At 39.9% G+C, this 19,860-nt stretch overlaps 1 protein-coding gene across 1 annotated transcript in view; it reads left to right on the forward strand.

The window, feature by feature from the left end:
• LOC124554743 (src substrate cortactin-like) overlaps positions 1–19,860 on the forward strand; it is a 160,503-nt gene that overhangs the window by 34,067 nt on the left and 106,576 nt on the right. The window contains exons 3-4 of the mRNA XM_047128390.1: positions 11,819–11,938; positions 18,796–18,916. Of these exons, the coding sequence (XP_046984346.1) occupies positions 11,819–11,938; positions 18,796–18,916 (241 nt within the window). The remainder of the gene's footprint in view (positions 1–11,818; positions 11,939–18,795; positions 18,917–19,860) is intronic.

Genomic DNA, 19,860 nt, shown 5'->3' on the forward strand with positions numbered 1-19,860 from the left:
GGCTATGAATCCAAGATACACTATTAGGAGTGACCTGGATAAAATAGGAACAGATATTGAGCACACAAATGTAGGGTTTGTGGAGGTCTTTCATCGCCATGATCAGCCCTGGGTAAACACTGCTGTAAGGCATGTTAACACTGAGCTGAACAGGATGCTCTAGACACTGGCAAAATCTCACGTAAGTGTTGTTCCAGTAAATGCTATTGGTAGGTGGGGATACACTACACATGGCCTGCACCTGAACAGGATGGGGAAAAGTAAGTTAGCTTCTCTATTAGCAGAAACTGTAAGGGGGTCCACAGTCACACAAGGGGTGATCCTGTGGTTAATGGGTCCAGGCAGACAGGTTTTTTAGGTTAAAGCCAAAGTCCAGACAGATGACAATCAGGATAAATAGAATAAAAGAAACTCCATGTACAGTTAATAGGGGTATAGCTAAGGGCAGTATCAACATACTTCATCAAAATAACAGGGGAATAAAAAATAAAGTAGATGAGCTATTAGTGTGTTTAGATGATCTCAAAAATAAGAATGAGATTGGTATACTCTGTCTGTATGAACACCATGTAACTGTGGGGATGGATAATGTCAGTAAAAGTGGGTATAATTTAGCATCCTACACTTGTAGATCTAGGATGGATAAAGGAGGAGTTGCCATTTTCATAAAACAAGCGTATAAATGCAAAACTGTAAAAGTAAGCAAATTTTGTTTTGATCAGCACTTTGAGGTTTGTGCATGTGAACTTCAGCTAGATAATGTAGTATTGATATTAGCAACAGTGTACAGGTCCCCATTAGGAGACTGGGAGCTGTTCATAAAAAAGTTTGACTCCCTATTATGCTGTCTGTCAGACAAAAAGAAGAAGTTTTTAATCTGTGGTGATTTCAATGTAAACTTTCTAAGTAATTCTGGTAAGAAAAGTGAACTAGAAGTTTTATTAACAACGTATAACTTAGAATCAGTTATCAATTTCCCTATACGTATAGCTCAGGACAGTAGCACGCTAATAGATAATGTATATGTACAGAAAGGGGATGTAAAACAAATACGTGCTTTCCCTGTGGTAAATGGATTGTCAGACCGTGACGCACAACTGATTAACTTACATAACCTAACAGTATGTACAGTTCAGAAACCATTAAGTAAAAGTGTGAGGTCGCTCAACCCAGTATCTATACAGCACTTCATAAAAAGCTTAAGAAATGTTAATTGGGGAGATGTACAGGGTGTTTCAAAAATGACCGGTATATTTGAAACGGCAATAAAAACTAAACGAGCAGCGATAGAAATACACCGTTTGTTGCAATATGCTTGGGACAACAGTACATTTTCAGGCAGACAAACTTTCGAAATTACAGTAGTTACAATTTTCAACAACAGATGGCGCTGCGGTCTGGGAAACTCTATAGTACGATATTTTCCACATATCCACCATGCATAGCAATAATATGGCGTAGTCTCTGAATGAAATTACCTGAAACCTTTGACAACGTGTCTGGCAGAATGGCTTCACATGCAGATGAGATGTACTGCTTCAGCTGTTCAATTGTTTCTGGATTCTGGCGGTACACCTGGTCTTTCAAGTGTCCCCACAGAAAGAAGTCACAGGGGTTCATGTCTGGCGAATAGGGAGGCCAATCCACGCCGCCTCCTGTATGTTTCGGATAGCCCAAAGCAATCACACGATCATCGAAATATTCATTCAGGAAATTAAAGACGTCGGCCGTGCGATGTGGCCGGGCACCATCTTGCATAAACCACAAGGTGTTCGCAGTGTCGTCTAAGGCAGTTTGTACCGCCACAAATTCACGAAGAATGTCCAGATAGCGTGATGCAGTAATCGTTTCGGATCTGAAAAATGGGCCAATGATTCCTTTGGAAGAAATGGCGGCCCAGACCAGTACTTTTTGAGGATGCAGGGACGACGGGACTGCAACATGGGGCTTTTCGGTTCCCCATATGCGCCAGTTCTGTTTATTGACGAAGCCGTCCAGGTAAAAATAAGCTTCGTCAGTAAACCAAATGCTGCCCACATGCATATCGCCGTCATCAATCCTGTGCACTATATCGTTAGCAAATGTCTCTCGTGCAGCAATGGTAGCGGCGCTGAGGGGTTGCCACATTTGAATTTTGTATGGATAGAGGTGTAAACTCTGGCGCATGAGACGATACGTGGACGTTGGCGTAATTTGGACCGCAGCTGCAACACGGCGAAAGGAAACCCGAGGCCGCTGTTGGATCACCTTCTGCACTAGCTGCGCGTTGCCCTCTGTGGTTGCCGTACGTGGTCGCCCTACCTTTCCAGCACGTTCATCCGTCACGTTCCCAGTCCGTTGAAATTTTTCAAACAGATCCTTTATTGTATCGCTTTTCGGTCCTTTGGTTACATTAAACCTCCGTTGAAAACTTCGTCTTGTTGCAACAACACTGTGTTCTAGGCGGTGGAATTCCAACACCAGAAAAATCCTCTGTTCTAAGGAATAAACCATGTTGTCTACAGCACACTTGCATGTTGTGAACAGCACACGCTTACAGCAGAAAGACGACGTACAGAATGGCGCACCCACAGACTGCGTTGTCTTCTATATCTTTCACATCACTTGCAGCGCCATCTGTTGTTGAAAATTGTAACTACTGTAATTTCGAAAGTTTGTCTGCCTGAAAATGTACTGTTGTCCCAAGCATATTGCAACAAACGGTGTATTTCTATCGCTGTTCGTTTAGTTTTTATTGCCGTTTCAAATATACCGGTCATTTTTGCAACACCCTGTATATAATGAGCCAAATGCTAATGATAAGTGTAACATATTTTTTGATACATTTATATCCCTCTTTGAACATTGTTTCCCAAAGAAAATTACTAAGTGTAACACCACACTCTTTTCAAAGAAACCTTGGATTACTACAGGTATTAAAGTGTCTTCAGAAAGAAAAAGAAAACTAAATGAGACAGCAAGAACTAGTAAAGATCCAGAAGTAGTTTTACACTATAAAAATATTGTGACATACTGAGAAAAGTTGTAAGGAAATCAAGAAATATGTATATAAGAGAAGAAATTAACAACTCTGGCAATAAAATGAAATCAATATGGAATGTCGGCAGAAGGGAGACAGGAAAAGTAACCACTGGGGTAGGTAGTATTACTGTTAAAGAGAATAAGACCATCCTAACCAACAGTACACAAGTAGCTAATGTATTTAACGACGATTTCTTAAGTGTAGGAGAAAAAAATTGGTGAGAACAGTTCAAAAGAAAAAGCCATTGAAGAGTCTGTTTTGAAAAAAATTTAGTCAGATTAAGTTTCACCTAACAACCTCTTGTGAAATAAATAAAATTATTAAATCTCTGAATAATAATTGTTCTGTTGGAGTAGATGACATCTCTAATAAGATATTAAAACAATGTGGAGCAATTAGAGCTGATGTTTTGAGTCACATATGTAATGCATCACTAACTCAAGGTATTTTCCCAAACTGGTTAAAATATGCCATTGTCAGGCCTCTCTACAAAAAGGGGACACCACAGATGTCGATAATAATTGGCCAGTATCCTTGCTTACAGCATTCTCAAAAGTCTTCGAGAAAGAAATGTACTCAAGAGCGGTCAGACATCTTAACAGCAATGGGATACTTAGTAAATCACAGTTTTTTAATCTCATTTTGTTCTCTTTTTTTCGTTGCATCTGCTCAGGGCGGACGTCATAAGACATCCGTTTAAGTTCGTTGTTGATCGGTTAACTCAGTTTTTTTATTACAGAGGGCAGCTAACCCTCTGACCGAACACGCTGAGCTACCGTGCCGGCTAGTTTGGGTTTCAAAAATGCTGTTCAACTGAGACAGCAATTTACAATTTCACTGTCCACATAATAGAGTCTTTAAATAGTAAAATGTCACCAATAGGAATTTTCTGTGACTTGTCCAAAGCATTTGATTGTGTGAACCATGACATTATGTTACAGAAATTACAATTCTGTGGTATAAATGGAATAGCATATGAGTGATTTAAGTCATACCTACAGAATGGTAAGCAAAAAGTTTCCTTATATGGGTCAAGTGATTTAAATAAGTTTTCCACTTCATCTAACTGGGGTAAAATTACATTAGGTGTTCCACAGGGTTCAACCATGGGTCCCCTTTTGTTCTTGATATATGTGAATGACCTCCCTTCCTATCTGAAACAGGAAGCTGAACTGACACTGTTTGCTGGTGATACAAGCAGCATTATTAATCCAGTAAAAGAAAGTCCAATTGAAAATGATACAAATAAGGTCTTTGGAAAAGTCATTAATTGGTTTTCTGCAAATGGGCTTGCTCTAAACTTTGAAAAAACACAGTACATCCAATTTTCTGCTGGAAAAAGCACAGTTCCTTCAATAAATATAACACATCAACAGAAGTCAGTGGACAGGGTAGAGCATACTAGGTTTTTGCGTGTACATGTAGATGAGAATCTTAATTGGAAAATTCATATTTTGAATCTCCTAAAGTGACTAGGTTCAGCAACTTTTGCGATCAGAGTAATTGTGAATTTTGAGGATATAGACATTAGTAAGCTAACGTACTTTGCATAGTTTCATTCTCTGATGTCATACGAGATAATATTTTGGGGTAACTCAGCATTTAGACAAAAAGTATTCACTGCTCAAAAGAGAGTGGTTAGAATAATGTGTGGGGTTCATAGTCGCACATCTTGTAGGCATCTTTTTTAAAGATTGGGAATTCCTACAACAGCCTCACAATACATCTACTCTCTAATGAAATTTGTTCTCAACAACATGGACCAGTTTAAAAATAACAGTGACATCCATGATTATAATACCAGAAAAAAGGAAGACTTACACTATCTTTGGCACAGAAAGGGGTAAAATATGCTGCTATAAAAATTTTCGACAAATTACCAGGTGAAATAAGGTGTCTGACAGACAGCAGTAATAGCTTCAAAAATAAATTGAAATCATATCTCCTTGACAACTCCTTCTATACCATAGATGAATTCTTGAATAGGAATAAATAAATCTATAAATATAGAATGTAGTATATGCATTTTGTGCCATTTAAGGGAATGGGGTAAATAATAGAAATATTAATCTTTAACTCTGTATTCACATGTAACTTCAATAGAAAGGATGACTGTAGGCTTCTGTCATTGTGGTTTCCTGCCATCAAGGAAGTGAATCTCCAGTCATGGCGTATGAACAGTACAGTGTCCTGGAAGCCTTTCTGGACAGCAATATTTTGGATAAACATTCCTTGTCTCTAATTCTGCCCATTTCACTTCTAGCCAATGATGTTGGCCCACCAATAGCAGCAGGGGAAATTTTAACCAACAACTCTTCTCCTGCGTAAGTGTGGGAAAAATCCCTTTCGAACCAATGATGTTAGCCCAACAACAGTAGCCGCAAGAGTTTTAGCCAATAACCCCCTTCTTTGGCATTAGTGCAGGAATACTTCCCTTACTATCCAATGGTAATGGCCCATCAATGGTAGCCACAAGATTTTTATACAGTAGTCCCACTTCTCCAACACAAGTGCAGGAAAACTCCCCTTTATAATAGGATGTGACACTGGTCTCTGACAATGCTCAGTCTACAGTGGACACCATAAGAGCCTGAAGAAGATCCTAGGAGAGGTGTCAAAACATTGACCATTTGATGAAATATGATGTGACCTAACAACCCAGCAGATTTTAACTTCAATGAAAAAAATTTGCCATCAAGAGATGTTCAATATCACGCAAAACATTGGTAAAAGATTGATACAATCTCATCCTTTGAATGAGACTTATAAACTTATTTATCATGGATCATACAGTGCAGGCTTTCATTGATGGTATTTACATCCTTTGTGTTTTTTGTTATATGGGCATTGGATATGGCCAAGGGTGTGTTTCTATGGCTAATGGTTGATCTCCAATCTTTGATCTTCTAATCCTAGAAACATCATCCAGATGATATAAAGATACAGTTAATGTTTTCAAAGTCAAATAAGCACTGTTCTGTGTTTACTATTGTGCAAGTTTATCAAATGGCCACAGTGTTTAGATTTCTCTGTGTACATAAATTGCTTTGGCCATCGTTAAAGGATGGGAAATTTCTATAGTGGACGTAAAGCTCAGATATTTTAATAATCAGTGTAGAAGTCTGATGTACATATGCCATCTTTAGTGATCCTACTGGCAGTTGAGCATTTACCACAGCTATCAAAGTAGACTGACTGAAGGATTTGAGTGACCAAAAAAAAAAAAGGTTTTTTAAGTTGCAAATGAACTCAAATGTATTCAGTGCTCAAACTATAATCATTATCTGCAAAACTTAAGGATGAGATAGATAAAGTATTATAAAATATTAACTAGTAGATGGGAATGTACAAAAGTACAGGAGCATGTTGCCAGAGGTCTCCCAGTCATGTACAGGAAGTTGGATGTCACATAGTGTGAGGTCAGCATGACTATAACACCAAATAAGGCTGTCCCTGCAACATGAGGCAGTTGAAAGGACGGGAGAAGACAGCACTTGTCAATCAGTGGGCAGTTACAGTGCATTGTGGTGGTGTTCTTCGTTACAGTATGGCCCAGAGACAACATTCGGATGACTTCACACAAGGAAGAATCGTCAGGATACTGGAAGAAAGACAAAGTTTGATAAGTGTAGCCCAGGAGTTTGGGATTGCTCACAGCTTTGTTTAATGTGCACGGAGAGCATTACGGACCACAGGCACTGCTGCCCGAAGGAGAGGAGTTGGTTGACCGTGGTCAGCTACAGCAGCAGATGACTGCTGACCGACAAGTAGTGGAGTCGTGTGCTCTTCTTGAATGAAGACAGATTCAGTCTGGGTGGTGATTCTTGACATACCCTCATATCGCGAGAGGTGGGAACGTGTAATCCACCCAGAAACACTGTCGAACATCACCGTTTTGGTGGTCGACCTGTTACGGTGTTCGGAGGCACAATTTTGCGTGGGCATATTGAAATCCAAATCTTTGAACGTGGCGTACTCACCGGTCAACATTACTGTGACACTGTACTCCTTCCCCATTTGCATCTTTTCAAGGGTGCATTTGTCTCTGACTTTATTTTTATGGATGATAGCGCATGGCCACGTCAAACTGTGCAGGTGGAGCAGCTCTCGGAATGAGAGGATATTTGGCAAAAGGACTGGCCTGCTCATTCCCCCGATTTAAATCCCATCGAGCATGTGTGGGTGCATTGGTGAGATGTATTGCAACGTGTCCACACTCTCTAGTGACCACCCAGCAGTTGTCTACCACGCTGGTGGAGGAATGGATCACCGTGCCACAAGAACTTCTTACCAACCTTGTGGCCAGCATAGTAGCATATTGCAGGGCATGCATTGCCATCTATGGTTATCACACACCCTATTAAGAACTGTGTCCCATCTTTTGTAATGATCAGGGTAATATCATAAATTGTGGTGACTTTCATGTGCAATTATTGTCTTTGAATAGAAGTGTTATTTCTGTCTGTCTCGTGTATTTCTTTCAGTTGACTTCTTTAGTACGCTGTAGTAGTTCTTTCTATGTATGGTTCATGTGCTGTAGTAGTTCTTTCTATGTATGGTTCATGTTTCATCAATCTTACTTGACACTGACACATCATGTGAAAGTTACTTTCATCCTTAATATTTGTACATCAGTGTATTTCATCAGCTACTTTGTGCTTATTTCCCTGTTATCCAGCATCAGGCTAGGTTGGCACGTTTATGGTGGTTCTCCATTTTCCTCTGTTTTTCCACCATTCTTCTTCCATAAGTGTTTCGTTCCAGTCCCGATTCTTTCTTCTTAAACTTGTGTTTGATGAGTTAACCCGTCTTGCTCTAGGTCTTGCTTTTGCCCACAAATATGGCCTCCACCATTCATTTTGGTATTCTTCCAACTTTCATTCTCTTTTTATGTCCAAGTCATTTTAACCTGTTTTCAGTTCTCTCGTTCATCTTTTATGCACCACTACGGACTACATTAATTTCATAACTACATAACTGTGTTACCACTTAACTACATTAATTTCTGTTGTTTCTTTCCTTCCTTCCCCTCCACATTTACTTCATTCCTTCGTAGTGTTGTTCTCTTTTTTCTTCAGGCCATGCTGCACTAATCTTCCTTTTAGCCTTTTCCGCAATACTTACACAATTTTGTAACTTTGCTTTAAGTGAGGCATGTACTTGGATGTCTTCATGATCGATTTTAAGTTTTTTCTTGTTCTCCTTTGATCCCTAAGTCAGTCATTTTCAATTTGGCTACATAACTGCATAATTTTCTTATGTGCCTATTATGGCCCATTCTTTGAATATGATTATCAAAAGCAGTTCATCGCTTCTTAATTAAATCTGCAGTTTTTTTATAAATGTGTAAATTCAGTGCTACTGTATTAAAAGAGATAGCATGTTATAGTTGTTTTAAATCTGTCATTAGGTATGGTATAGTTTTCAAATAGAGTTTCGCGGATGCTGAAGCTGCAGAAGAAGGTTGCCAGAAAGTGTACACTACTCAACAAAAAGAACTTCTTGCCCCTGATTTTGAATCTACAAGCACTTGATGTTCCCTCCTTTTATGAAATTATATTTGCGTTACTCCACAGACAGAAAATATTTGACAAGAAACATTTTAACCATACGTACAACATGAGATACAAAGAGAGTTTTATATTTACCACACACTAATTGAAATTACATGCACAGTCTCCACAATACATAGGAATGAAAGTATATAACAAATTAACAGACAGAAACATACTTAATATGAAGCCAGATCTTCTAAAATCATATTGCAAGATATCCTGTGGAAGAAATGCTACTATTCAATGGGAGAGTTTATGGAGAATGAACTGAGCCTTTCTTTCTGTAGCAAAACTGTTGTTATTAAGACAGTGTTATTAGTGTCAGTTGTTCTCTGTTTATTACGAAGCTTCACTACAAATTTGTGACATATCTGATGTATCTGAATCAAATGATTTAAAGTATGTCTTTTATGATACTAATAAATCACAATTCACAATTCTTCATTGTTTTGAATTGGCCCTAATATTTTCTTAATATCCTTCTTTCAGTGATTTCCAATTTCTTCATCACCATTTTCATGATCAGTAACAGGCATTCCGCAGCATGAAGTACTTCTGGGCTATTTAATGTTGCATAGTATTTGAACTTAGCATTTATGGACATTGATTTTTGTTATAGATATCGTTGATTAAATGATGTGCTATTTTCATTTTGGCTGTTCTTAGGTGAACTGGTTCTTTTCATGACACATTTTTTCTTGTTACTTCTTTTCAATACTTTGAATACATTGTTCAGATTAATTTATCCACATTTAGGGAGAAAATACGGGAAACCAAAGGTTATCTATAATTTGAACAGAAATCAGTCTCCAGTTATGAAATGGAAGGACATGAAAGGGAAGCAGTAGTTAGAAGGGCATGAGACACGGTTGTAGCCTAGTCCTCATGTTATTTGATCTGTACATTGAGCAAGCTGTGTAGGAACCTAAAGAGAAATTTGCAAAGATAGTTAAAGTTCTGGGAGAAGGAATAAGAATTGGGCAACAAAATAACTGACGATGATTAAATTAGAGAGGATACAAAATGAAGACTGGCACTAGCAAAAAAAGTATTTCTAAAGAAGAGAAATTTTTCAACATCGAATATAAATTTAAATGTTAGGAAGACTTTTCTGAAGGTATTTGTACGGAGTGTAGCTGTCGTGTCCGCCCGCTTAGTTTGGCGGACGAGAAATGCTCACATAGATTTTGTAGGACAAGTTTAATTGACAAGAAGCGATACATCTTCTCTGACATGTGTTGAGTACAATGTAAGAATTAATTACTTTAGAAATACAATATCTTCTTAAATAAGAATGAACTGTATTGAAAAGAAAGTTTTTTTTTTTTTTTTTTTTTTTTTTTTTTTTTTTTTTTTTTTTTTTTTTTTTTTTTAGTATAGAAATAACAGCGTTGTTTGTATGGAGGACGAAGGCCTGAGCAAAACAGTTACTTATGGGATAAAGAATAAACATCAATATTGACTGAAGGCCTTTAGGAAAATAACCACTATTGGGAAAATGCCACTAACTGCTAAATGCACAATGCACTACCCTAGCAAAAGTTCAAGTCCCGACAGGACAGTCAAAAGAATACTGTGATAATTGTAAACTTAGACTCGGTACAAGTTGAAGACTGAGGAGGACAGTCCAGTATCAGAGCACCAGTATGATGGAACACAGTTGAGTCCAGAGTAGCAATAATGAAACAAAGACCTGTATTCTTGCAAGTCCACAAGGTGATCACCGACTCGGAAATTGTTGTTGTCGTAACAGTGGTTCCAGAATGAGTTACCGATCGATGGAATTTTACTGTGTGCAGTACCTGGCCTGGGAGCCCACTCAGAGTGAATCGGTTATTGTGGCGCGTGCGCTAGCCTGAATAATATAGCCCGGATGCCAGTATACCGTAGGCACTACTTTCAGTCACGTGGCCTGCAGAGGAGAATAGGTCCACAGGACCATCAGCCTGTTTTGGCACCCGGGACAGTGCGTGGTCGCTAGGCGGGTCGTGGCCGAGTTGCGTATCTGTCTGCAGGAAGGCTGGCCCCTGCGAGTTATGTGATTGCTTCTCTCAGATGTATTGTTGGCTGCTGGCTGGGTAGATGCGAGGCATATCTCCCCCCCCCCCCCCTCCCTCCCCCTCCAAAAGAGTGGAGAGGCGGTGGCCAATCTCCGGACAACTGTGTGGGGAAAGCTGGATCCCAGCTGGTGGCATGTAGAGTAACTGAGAGTCTCCTCCTCCTCCTCCTCCTGTGGTCAGCTGCTGATGGGAGCAGCCTATGGGTGTGTTCATGTGACTGGAGTGGGTGGGCCCAAAGCAGGCAGCAGTGAGCTTCCTGGAGTCGGCTTGTAAGGAGACCAGGCTGGACATAGAGGGTAGAAAACTGTGTGGGGAAAACATGGAAACAGGGATAGAATAATTGGTGCACAGGAGCACTAGGATGAGAATTCATTGTGCACTCAGGATTAGAATTTATTGTGTGAAAGCACTTGGAATGAATTTTTTTTGTGTGACAGCACTTTGGATGAAGATTGCTTCTGTGGAAGCACCTGGGATACGATAGTGTTTAAAAGTTCTATAGCAGTTTCTTGTACCATTTTTAAAATTTTACTCTATTACATTTAGTTCGTCCTTACTGTAGCTTCTCTTGGTGCTCCTTATTAATTTAACTGTTTCATTTCTAACTTCAATGAAGTTTGGATTTAAGGGAGAGTGTGGTTATTCTATTGTTTGGAGATCTGAAATCTGTTAGTGGTTGCTGTTATTTTATAGCTGACTATGAAATCCCTGTGATTGAAAACTATAAAACTATATTATTATTATTATTAAAATACATTTTGAGGGTTAAGTGTGTAGTGATACAGAAAATTTGGTCAGACAGTGCTGCGGACACCTTGTGTATTCTCTGAGTCCCAGAAAAATGAGTTGTTGAGTACTCTGATGAACAACACATTTTAGATAGTACACCCGTTCCAGAACAGTACTCATTATTCTGCCAGCTCTTCAGTGAACTAAATAGCTAAACTCGTTTGTTTCTATAAATTAATTGCGCAGACAATTATCGTATTCCAACCGTGTGCTGATATAATGTGGAAACAGTGTTCTGTGTACAATTAATAATTATCGCATAAGCATCAGAATGTTGACGTTAATAGGATGCACATTACTCAGTAAGTAATTGTTAAGTAATTAACTGACATTGATTTGCAGTGTTTTAGCATTATTTATGCATTTATTTATTTATTTATTTATCATAACAGTATGAAAAAATTACGTGAAGAAACTGCAGAGGCAGATGCAGTCCTTAAACAAAGACAGTTGGAAGATGGACCCAAAGCAGCATTTGGCTATGGAGGGAAGTTTGGAGTGCAGAAAGACAGGTACTGTTACATACCAGCATGTAAAAGAAAAACAGACTGCAAATTTTTTTTCTGCTTTGATTCACCTTTCATTGGAAGCACCTTTTTTTTCCCCCACTGGTACCAAATACAAGTTAAATTGGATGACATGAGTTTGGTAGAATCTTCCAATTTTGGGCTAATGTAAAAACAGATTCAGCTGCATGATCCATCCCTTTATTTTCCTATGACTAGCCACAGCAGAGTCTTGTTTTGAGAACTGCATCATCAGATTCACATTTTCCAGACCATATTTATTTTGCTTGTTTTTTAAGTACTACCTGAAAAATTGATGACTATGCCAGAAACCCATTTATTCATCAGTCCAGAGCTTGTTTTCTGGAACATAATTATTACTTATAATGCTGATAACTAGGTCAAAAATTGGTCTTATTTTGCAGTTTGTCATTATATTGCAGCGGGTTGTCACGGAAATGTAGACATCACCATAACAGCCCATCTCAATTACTGCCAATAGGAATTCCCAAATCTGATAGTGTAAAAGGGTCTTCTTCTCCAGTAGTGCTCAGTGACAGAAAGCAAGTGCCTGTTTGCAGCAAAATCCCACGTACATGTTCATTTCAACATGTTTTCATCCATATCACGACCTTGCATAACCAACTCATCCTGCTTTTGTAAATATATTTGTTCTGTTGATGAAGTGAAGGACTCTTTGGGTGGATCAAGGGAAAAAGGTGGGGGGGGGGGGGCGGCAATAAGTGCAATGATACAAAAATTTTGTAACTATGATTTCATTCTCATCTTCTCACTGAATGGAAATGCTGATGTAACCGGAGGAATTTCACTGTATGCATCACAATTTTTACTACCTGAGATGGAACTAATAATCGACATCTGTGACTTATAGTTGAAAAATGTGTAGATATGTTTTTGAGTGTTCAGTCGGAGTTTCTTAGATTGGATCCTACAGTCTGGCCATGCAAAGCCTGTGCACTGGGTGATGACTGCAGCACTGTGCTGTTTTGTACTTTTGAAGGGAAATTCTGATGGAACTACACTTCTGGAAATGGAAAAAAGAACACATTGACACCGGTGTGTCAGACCCACCATACTTGCTCCGGACACTGCGAGAGGGCTGTACAAGCAATGATCACACGCACGGCACAGCGGACACACCAGGAACCGCGGTGTTGGCCGTCGAATGGCGCTAGCTGCGCAGCATTTGTGCACCGCCGCCGTCAGTGTCAGCCAGTTTGCCGTGGCATACGGAGCTCCATCACAGTCTTTAACACTGGTAGCAAGCCGCGACAGCGTGGACGTGAACCGTATGTGCAGTTGACGGACTTTGAGCGAGGGCATATAGTGGGCATGCGGGAGGCCGGGTGGACGTACTGCCGAATTGCTCAACACGAGGGGCGTGAGGTCTCCACAGTACATCGATGTTGTTGCCAGTGGTCGGCGGAAGGTGCACGTGCCCGTCGACCTGGGACCGGACCGCAGCGACGCACGGATGCACGCCAAGACCGTAGGATCCTACGCAGTGCCGTAGGGGACCGCACCGCCACTTCCCAGCAAATTAGGGGCACTGTTGCTCCTGGGGTATCGGCGAGGACCATTCGCAACCGTCTCCATGAAGCTGGGCTACGGTTCCGCACACCGTTAGGCCGTCTTCCGCTCACGCCCCAACATCGTGCAGCCCGCCTCCAGTGGTGTCGCGACAGGCGTGAATGGAGGGACGAATGGAGACGTGTCGTCTTCAGCGATGAGAGTCGCTTCTGCCTTGGTGCCAATGATGGTCGTATGCGTGTTTGGCGCCGTGCAGGTGAGCGCCACAATCAGGACTGCATACGACCAAGGCACACAGGGCCAACACCCGGCATCATGGTGTGGGGAGCGATCTCCTACACTGGCCGTACACCACTGGTGATCGTCGAGGGGACACTGAATAGTGCACGGTACATCCAAACCGTCATCGAACCTATCGTTCTACCATTCCTAGACCGGCAAGGGAACTTGCTGTTCCAACAGGACAATGCACGTCCGCATGTATCCCGTGCCACCCAACGTGCTCTAGAAGGTGTAAGTCAACTACCCTGGCCAGCAAGACCTCCGGATCTGTCCCCCATTGAGCATGTTTGGGACTGGATGAAGTGTCGTCTCACGCGGTCTGCACGTCCAGCACGAATGCTGGTCCAACTGAGGCGCCAGGTGGAAATGGCATGGCAAGCCGTTCCACAGGACTACATCCAGCATCTCTACGATCGTCTCCATGGGAGAATAGCAGCCTGCATTGCTGCGAAAGGTGGATATACACTGTACTAGTGCCGACATTGTGCATGCTCTGTTGCCTGTGTCTATGTGCCTGTGGTTCTGTCAGCGTGATCATGTGATGTATCTGACCCCAGGAATGTGTCAATAAAGTTTCCCCTTCCTGGGACAATGAATTCACGGTGTTCTTATTTCAATTTCCAGGAGTGTATTTGTGGACTTAGGGCATACAAAAAATGCAGTAGTAAATATAACTGTTTACAGTCCAGGATACATGAGAGTGTGGTATAAAGATATCTGGCCACACTGCATCTCAAGTGGTTAAAAAATCCAGCAGTACTGTCTTTCCCAGCACACAGTTTGTGTGCTCAAGCTGTAAACATCTAACCATATCATCATCATCATCATCATCATCATCATCATCATCATCATCGGTATGAGGGAAACTAAAGAGATTGAAGAGAGGTACACTCCAAAACCAGTAATACAGCAATAGCAGAGTTAGAAATACAAATCCACAGGTAAGTTCCAGGCCACAGCTGTGTTAGCTATACAGTGTATGATACTTGAATTGGATAAAGCATGAGTAGAAACAGATACCAAGTGCCTGAATCCACTTGCACATATGCTTATATGCAGAGGTGGTTGAACAGCTCTATCCAGATTATGTGGATCCACGCATTCGGCCTAGGGATCCCTCAAAACTCTTTTGCATTCTTTTCACCATGTTTGTCTAATGCAGATACTAACATTAGTTGATGTCTGCAGTTTCCAACTATTGTACAAGGTTCATCATACAGCTAGATGCAGATCTTATGACGTTTCACATTTGACAATGATTTTTGCTTGGATTTGTAGAAATATATGTGGTTTTTTCTAATGGTTGGTACATAGGGTTGCAGCATAACTTAATCTGTCTCAGGCTTAATGACAGTGGTCATTTGGTTCTGAATAAAGTGGAAGATTGGAACCCAGTTGTCAATATTTCTATGGGAGAGTTTAGGTGTGACTATCTAAACCTACACTATACAGTTTAGTGCTGTAATCTCTCATTATTACTAGAGAGTAATTGATATGCTTGCGGCTGAGTTTGTGAACCTCCAATGTGCACAAACGAGTGACACACTTACGTCCAGAATAAAGTAAAAACAGAGTATTCTGTAGTATTAATCATCACCACCATTGTCATCAATGTATAAAAATGTCAAAAATAGTTTGAAGCTGAAATTAATCCTCCCCAATGTCTTATTCTTTGTTGTTTCCTTCAGTTCTTGGTTAAGATATTCTTTTACTTTGATCCATCATGCTATATCTTCTGCCTCTTTCTTTGTTTTCCTTCTATCTTCCACATCTACATCTACATCGATGCTCCGCAATCCACCTTATGGTGAATGCCAGAGGGTACCCCTTACCACTATTAGTCATTTCATTTCCTGTTCCACTCACAAATAGAATGAGGGAAAAACGACTGCCTATATACCTCTGTATGAGCCCTAATTTCTCATATCTTATCTTTGTGGTCCTTGTGCAGAATGTATGTTGGAGGCAACAGAATCATTCTGCAGTAGCTTCAAATGCCGGTTCTCTAAATTTTCTCAAGAGTGTCAATTTTCTCAAGAATGTTGCCTTCCCTCCAGGAATTCCAATGTGAGTTCCCGAAGCATCTCCATAACACTTGCGTGTTGTTCGAACCTACCAGTAACATACCTAGCAGCTTGCCTCTGAATTGCGTCAATGTCTTTCTTCAATATAACGTGGCATGGATCCCAAACACTTGAGCAGTACTCAAGAAGAGGTCACACTAGCATCCTATACTTGATCTCCTTTACAGATGAGCCCCACTTTCCTAGGATTCTCCCAGTAAATCAAAGTTGACCATTCACCTTTCCTACCACAATCATCAGTCTTCTCTTCGATGAAAATTTTATGCAAATAGTTTTTCTTTAAAACATGCCCAGCACAGTTTGCTTTCCTGTTTTTAATGTTTTTCTGGATGGTACTTGTATCTCTAGTTCTCACAGTCAATTCATCATTCCTTTCTTCATCTGCCCATTTACTTTTACCCATTTGTCTCCATTGTCATGTTTCAAGGCTTTACAAATACATCTCCTCTTTCTTCCCTATCATCCGTATTTCAGAGTAATATGTAACTAAACTTCACATGGGCATTTGTCTCAACAAATCTTTTTCTTTGAGCAATTCCTGTTGGTGTTATTTTAGTATTCCTTGTATTTTTAAAGACTTCTTATTTGTGGATATCTATTTTCTTATTTCTCTGGTACATTTCCATCAAAAATAAACATGTTTTCTATGCAAGTGCTATTTTAATTAAATTTTTGTGGGTGACGTGGATAAACATTCCAGATTTTCCTCCTTGTTTTTCTTATTGTCTCCATCATATTCTGAAGATCACCATCATTTTCTGTAAGGACTACTTAATCATCAGTAGGTTTATCATTTTTCATTCCATGTCTTTCTCCTTGTGTTCTGCCTGTAATATTAAAGGCTTTTTCCACAAGTCTATAACCATAGGCTATAAGCAAGGATGCAAACATGTAAAAACATTGTCTCATATCTCTTTTAACACCTGATTGCTTTTCTGCCTTGTGAAATCTCGCAAGTACTTTCCGTTTTAGCTGTGAACCCCCTCATGTCTTGCAAAGTTTGTTTTTATGATCGGAAATGTCTTACTCAACACACCTTTGACCACAGGAAAATGGTGCATAGAGCCACTAGTATACTGTGTTAAAGGATACCTTGTTTTTTCCATACAGTTCACTAGAGTACATTGTGTGTCCAATCATAAATGGGACAATGTGGCCTGTGTACACTGTTCAATCTGTCAACATGCCTCAAAAAGTAGTTCAAATATAGACTGTCCCCACACTGTCACTTTACGCCAAGAAAGGTTCTCAGCATGAAACCTGCCAATGGAATTGGCATACACCATGGCAACATTTGAACATTCAACCACAGTGCGGAGACACAAAACATTGAAAATCTGCCTTGTAGTGGTCACCCTCGGCCAACAACTCCAGCTGTTGAGTGCTGCCTAAAAATTATGACTCCTAAGTACCGCAAGAAAAACGTAATAGAACTGTGCACTACGTTTTTGGAGGCAAATGGCATGGATGTGTTGACCCAGACAGTACGCAACCATCTTCTTGGGATCAGTTTGTCCATTATGAACAATAGTACAAGAAGCTGCAAAAATCAGATATAACATACAGATAAAATTTGTAGGTTTTCGATCATATTGTTTCATTTACTGCCTTTCCCCTTATACTTAAGTCTTAATAACAAACTTAACAACCTCCTCTTCAAGGCTTTGTTTTTCATCTGAGTGAAGTGGTATTCCTTTGGAGAAAGCAACCAATAATTTTTCTGTGAAATGTTATTTACCATCATTTCTGTTGTACATCATCAAAAATATTTTTAAGATGACATGCTGTTTAAAGATATAATTATGTTCTCATAATCATTCCCCATGGCCTCATGCAGAAGATAATTATTTCAAATGCTTAAATTGCTTATCACCAGTTTTGAACTTGTAGTTATTTTCACATACATTACAAGTACAAGGGTAATCCCAAGAGTAAGGTCTCCTATTTTTTTTATATGTACATAGACCTGTTTATCTCTACAATGGTTTACATCAGTTTACAGCTTGAACATTTAGCTATTTTTCGACATAATCACCATTTCTGTCGATGCATTTTTGTAGACGCTGTGGCAGTTTTTGTATGGCCATCTCATACCAACTTGCCGCCATGCTGTTCAGAAAGTTATGAACCTCTTCTTTCACCTTGTTGCCGGAGCTGAATCCCTTTCTGGCCAAATGTTCTTTTAACCTAGAGAACAAGTGATAGTCACTGGGTGCCAATTCTGGACTATAGGGTGGGTGGGTGATTATGTTCCACTGAAACTGTTGCAGGAGAGCAACGGTTTGCCAAGCGATGTGTGGGTGAGCATTGTCATGGAGAATGTGTACGCCCTTGCTCAAAATTCCTCTTCTCTGGTTCTGAATTGCCCGTTTGAGTTTTTTCAGAGTCTCTCAGTACCGGTACCTGTCAGCGTTAATTGTGGTCCCAGTGATTCAGCTCCAACAACAAGGTGAAAGTAGAGGTTCATAAATTTCTGAACAGCATGGCGGCAAGCTGGTATGACATGGCCATATAAAAACTGCCACAGTGTTTACAAAAATGCATTGACAGAATGGTGATTATGTCGAAAAATAGCTAAATGTTCAAGCTGTAAACTGATGTAAACCATTGTAGAAATAAACAGGTCTATGTACTTGTGAAAAATAGGAGACCTTACTTTTGGGATTACCCTCATACTATTGTCTCTATATTGTTCTCAACATAAAATTTGGTTTTCATGGCACACAGTTGATAGCCGAGTATTTGTAAGTAACACAGTGTGTGTCACTGACACTCAAGAAACTGAATAGAGCTTCCAGTTATCTCATTATATATTGACAGCTAGTGCACAGAATTGGATCAAAATGCATTTAGTTACTATAAACTCACAAAAATTATGCAGGATTTGTGCAGCAGTGATTTCAGTCTCACAAATCAGTGTGCTGTTAATTATTTTTTGTTTTATAGGATGGATCAGTGTGCTGTTGGACATGACTATGTTGCAAAAGTAGAGAAGCACGTGTCCCAGAAGGATTACAGTGCAGGCTTTGGGGGCAAATTTGGAGTGCAGAAGGATCGGATTGACAAGGTGAGTTTGTATGTTTGCACCAATTGTAATTTTGTCTTCTTCTCCTCAAAAGTGGCTTTGAATCAAATAGCATGCCTGTGGAATATCACATCTGTGTAACTGGATTTGTGCTTACGAGTGAGAAAGGGCACAGTATGTAGTACTTGACTGAAATTCATGAGGTGAAACCAAAGTTTACCTGGTATTCCCCCAGGAAGTGTGATAGGCCATTTACTGTTCTTGATCTACATAAATGATTTAAAAGACAATCTGAGCAATCCTCATAGATTGTTTACAAGTAATGCAGTTACTTACTGGCTAGTGAAGTCAATAGAAGATAAAAATAAATTACAAAATATTTCAGACAAGATATCTGAATGATATGTAAAGTACAAGGTGTACAACTTTGCTTCCTCCGTTTGCCAATAGGTGGTGACAATGGTAAGTAGCGGTCGAAAGAAACATCTCACAGACATCAGGCAGTTAGCTTGGACTTCAGTCAACATAATGTCATTCAAACATTAGTTGATTTGTGTCAAAGTTGTTCTTGATTGAAAATGTCAGTTTACGAGTCTAATTCTCATCATTTGTGGGAGATATTACTATTTTGTTTCAATATGAAGAAAACAGTGGCTGTGTCTCATCAGATGCTCTCAAGTACATATGGTAAGGACGTTATTAGTGAAAGAAAGTGTCGTGAGTGGTTTCAACGCTTCAAGAACGATGATTTTAATGTCGTAGACCGGCATAGTGATGGAAGAGACAACGTTTTCGAAGGTGCAGAATTGGGGACATTGCTGAGTGAAGACTTGTGTCAAACTCAAGAAGAATTGGCATGATTAGTGGGAGTGACACAGTAAGCCATTTCAAAACATATCAAGTCTATGGGCATGATTCAGAAAGAAGGAAGTTGGGTCCCTTGTGAGCTGAAACCAAGAGAGATTGAATGGCATTTGTGTGTTTGT

The sequence above is a fragment of the Schistocerca americana genome, chromosome X, assembly GCF_021461395.2.
Source record: "Schistocerca americana isolate TAMUIC-IGC-003095 chromosome X, iqSchAmer2.1, whole genome shotgun sequence".
NCBI classification, from domain to species: Eukaryota; Metazoa; Arthropoda; class Insecta; order Orthoptera; family Acrididae; genus Schistocerca; species Schistocerca americana.